Source organism: Solanum dulcamara, chromosome 8 (genome assembly GCF_947179165.1).
Source record: "Solanum dulcamara chromosome 8, daSolDulc1.2, whole genome shotgun sequence".
NCBI lineage: Eukaryota > Viridiplantae > Streptophyta > Magnoliopsida > Solanales > Solanaceae > Solanum > Solanum dulcamara.
In genome coordinates this window covers 35,820,025-35,823,808 of record NC_077244.1, presented here as the reverse complement: position 1 = coordinate 35,823,808, position 3,784 = coordinate 35,820,025, and the positions used below count along the sequence as shown (strand labels likewise).

General features: G+C 34.7%; 1 protein-coding gene across 1 annotated transcript; it reads right to left on the bottom strand.

Moving 5' to 3' along the window:
- Nucleotides 1–1,698: 1,698 nt before the first annotated feature.
- LOC129899589 (stemmadenine O-acetyltransferase-like) lies at nucleotides 1,699–3,327 on the bottom strand. The gene has a single exon (XM_055974595.1). It carries the CDS (start codon nucleotides 3,286–3,288, stop codon nucleotides 1,993–1,995), a length of 1,296 nt encoding a protein of 431 aa, XP_055830570.1. The 5' UTR covers nucleotides 3,289–3,327; the 3' UTR covers nucleotides 1,699–1,992.
- Between the last annotated feature and the right edge of the window lie 457 nt (nucleotides 3,328–3,784).

The window sequence follows — 3,784 nt, the reverse complement described above, 5'->3', positions numbered from 1 at the left end:
TGATCACTGGTAGTAGCAATGCTTTTGATTGAGAAAGTCAAACATGTCCTAAATCATAAGCTCAAAATGAAAGACTTGGGGGAACTAAAATATTTCCTTGGAATTGAAGTTCTGAGATCAGCAAGAGGTGTATTGTTAAACCAAAGGAAGTATATGACAAAACTTATTTCTGAAATGGGACTGAGTGGATCAAAGCCAGCTATTACACCTTGGAGTTCAACCAAAAACTCACTACACATGAGTATGATGTAGCCCGCAATGCCATAGGAGATGAACTATTGAGTGATATCAGTGCTTATCAAAGGCTGATTGGCAAATTACTCTATGTGATCATAACAAGACCTAATATTAGCTTCTCAGTGCAGAACTTGAGTCAGTTTATGCAGATGCCCAAGAAGTCACATTGCGAAGCTGCATTAAGATGTGTTAGATACCTAAAGAATGGACCAGGTCAAGGCATATCACTGCAATCTAGAGACACTCAACAACATACTTGTTGGTGTGATTCTGATTGCGTTGCATGTCCAAATATCAGAAGATCAGTTACTGGGTTTGCAGTCAAGTTTGGGGATTTTTTAATTTCTTGAAAGTCAAAAAATCAGCAAACTATGTCCAGAAGCTCAGCAAAGGCTGAGTATAGAAGTCTTGCTGTAGCTGTAGAAGAGTTAACTTGGTCGAAGGGGTCATTTCGGGAGTTGAATGTACATGTTAACATACCAATTACTGTCTTTTGTGACAACAAATCTGCGATCCAAATTTCTGGGAATCAAATCTTTTATGAAAGGACCAAGCATATTGAGATTGATTGTCACTTTGTTAGAGACAAAATCAAAGAAGGAATTGTCAAGGTTATCTATGTGAATACTAAAGAACAACAGGCAGATCTACTGACCAAAAGCCTTACTAGCATCCAACACAAGCATCTACTTGGCAAGCTTGGAGTGTTTAACATCCTTGACCCTCCAGCTTGAGGGGGAGTATTGAAAATCAGAATGGTAATTAGAGTTAGTTATAGTCAATTAGTTAGGATGGTTGGTTAGCTGATTTATCCAGCTAGCACTCTAGCTGTAACTTTCTTGTTAGAGTTTGTTAGTTAGTTATGATGAGGTTAGCTGATTGATGTGTATATATAGGACCTTAATCATCTGAATGAAGCAGTTGAATTCATTCCCAAAATATCTTCCTCTAAAAGCTTTCCCTATGCTCTTTAATGGTTTCTTAGGATGAGCACACTGCAGCACATGATCTGCGTGTGTAATTTTGATAATTTTATTTTTGATGCTATAAAAGAGGGTTTCCTTTAGTGACAATTATTATCTTTGTAGGCAATAACAAAAGCCACATATATGCTTGATATTAAATTTCTACGGTAGCTTTAATGACAATAGTAATGGCCGCTAAAAGTAATTACTTTTAGCGGGAATAATAAGGGTCTTTACCGGCACTCGACATTAATGCCACTAAAAGCTTTAGCGACATTGGATTCAATGACATTTAATTAAATGCCGATAAATGCATTTGTGGCAATAAATATTGCCGCTAAAAGAAAAATCTATTGCCTTCTAAAAATTCTCTTTTGGGTAGTGTCTATTTATTTCTTTTGTATCAATTTCTGGGTTTTAGTTCTGTATCTCATCAAGTTTTCCATTTAGTGCTGTTAGTTTGGTTAGCTTAAGGACCAAAAAGGCACACTTATAATAATACAAAGATCAAAAATGGAATTAAACAATAACACTTCGACCAAAATCACAATTTTCCCTAAATACTTTATTATTTCTAGCTACTAGAAAAATTACAAGCATAGACAATAATACTCCACACTTTTACTGTGTCCTTATTCTTTTACACAGTTTATATCTAAAATATTTTAATTATTAGAAAAAGATATTGTGACAATTAATTAGGGTTGTCACAATAGTAACTACAACAACAACAATTAATATACTTGTGATAAGTGAAGTCTAAGAAAGGTGATGCATACACAATCTTGCCCTACTTTACAATAATAGAGAGACTCTTTCCGATAAAGTCGTCATCATCTTCGAGCATATTAACCCATGCTTCTATTCCTTCCCCACATTTTGTAGTCAGAAATATGATCATATTCTCATATGGGAAAGTGGTAGTGCATACCCATACGGGCTTTCCCCATCCAAAATCCACTGCATACACAGGAAACCTACACCAACTTGTAAAATTAAAAAACTCAACTTCCCCCTTTGAAAACAGCTCCACTAATTTACCCACATGTTTTATAAAGTCTTGTCCGTTTTGTAACATCTTAACATAATCACTATCAATTTTTCTTATTGCATTTCTCAACTTGTACACCAAATCATCATCAGTATTACTACTACTTCCTCCAATTTCTGAAAATGCCAGTGCAGCTGTCCATAAGTTCCCAAAGAAGTAATCCGATATGTTTGGATTATTCATTCTCGACCTTATATTCACCGCATGCACGGCAGCAGACAACTTCTTATTACAATCTTTGTTCAATTTCAAAGCCTCCTTCCATAAAAACGCCGATAGTGCTTCCACACGTGTTGGATTCTTCACTAGTGATCGCGATGAAGCTGATTTCTTAAGTGCATCAAGTTTTTTCTTATCGAAAACAAATCTCCTCGTTGTGAAAATCTTTTCCTTTTTTACCATCCCTATGGATGGTTTGAAACTTGAATTAGACAAATCTATTGGAGGAAAAAGAGTACTTGCCAAGTTAAAATTAGGTTGCACGATATCCTCGTCACCTCCGTGGCCTCGGGCAATAGCTGCCCATGAATTGATGAATGTTACTATGGATGAGCCATCACCAACTTTGTGTGACATGCACACACCTATTGCAATCCCTTCATCACATTCAAATAAATTAACTTGGACTGCTAGAAGGACATCATCATCGTCATTTTCGTGTACACTTGGGAGGAATTCTCTTAGTTGTTCCATTTTTGGAGTTTGTATAAACTCTGAGAGGTTATAACCATGAACTTGTGCTACAATAAACTGGACTCCAGCATCATTGCAATCAATGGAATATTTGTTGTTATTAAGCCTTCCAGCCAACGGATAAAATCGAATTAAAGCATGGGATAGAGATTGCTTTAATGACTCTAACTTGTCATGAAACAAAAGTTGATCATTTTGGTAGAAGAAAATTAGAGGGATGAAAACTGGAGGTGAGATTTGATCAAGAAGTGATAATTTGTGGATTCTAAGGGGAGGAGGAGTTGGGAGTGATGGTTTGATCATTTCTTTGGATATGATCTCCACCTTATTGGCATCCATCATCACTAATTGTTATTTAACTACAGAAGAGTATTGCTTTTACCATGCTATATATAGGATCATATTTTAATCTGTTTAAAAGAAAATATCTTTTAATTTTTTTACTTTGGCAAGTTTTTTATTTTAATGTTTGATATCGTAGAAATTACAAAATTAAAAATTATTTTGATATATTATATGTTTTTAATGTAGGACTATACAAAAAAAATTAATTTTTTTTTTAATTTCATGTTTAATTAAATTAATACAAACAAATTGAAACGTAACAAATATTGTGGTTGCTCCAAACGCAACTATTAAATTCATTTTTAATGGAATGTGGAAGGAATCAGATTCGTTCATCATAAGATGATGACTAGCTGCATTTACAACAGTTGATTCGATAATGACATGACATAAGCTCCACTTGTCTTGCTCCCCAAAGAATTTGATAAAGAGGAGAAAATAGCAGCGCTGTTGTCAGTTTCATCCATATTATCATTTATTTAGAAATCTACAA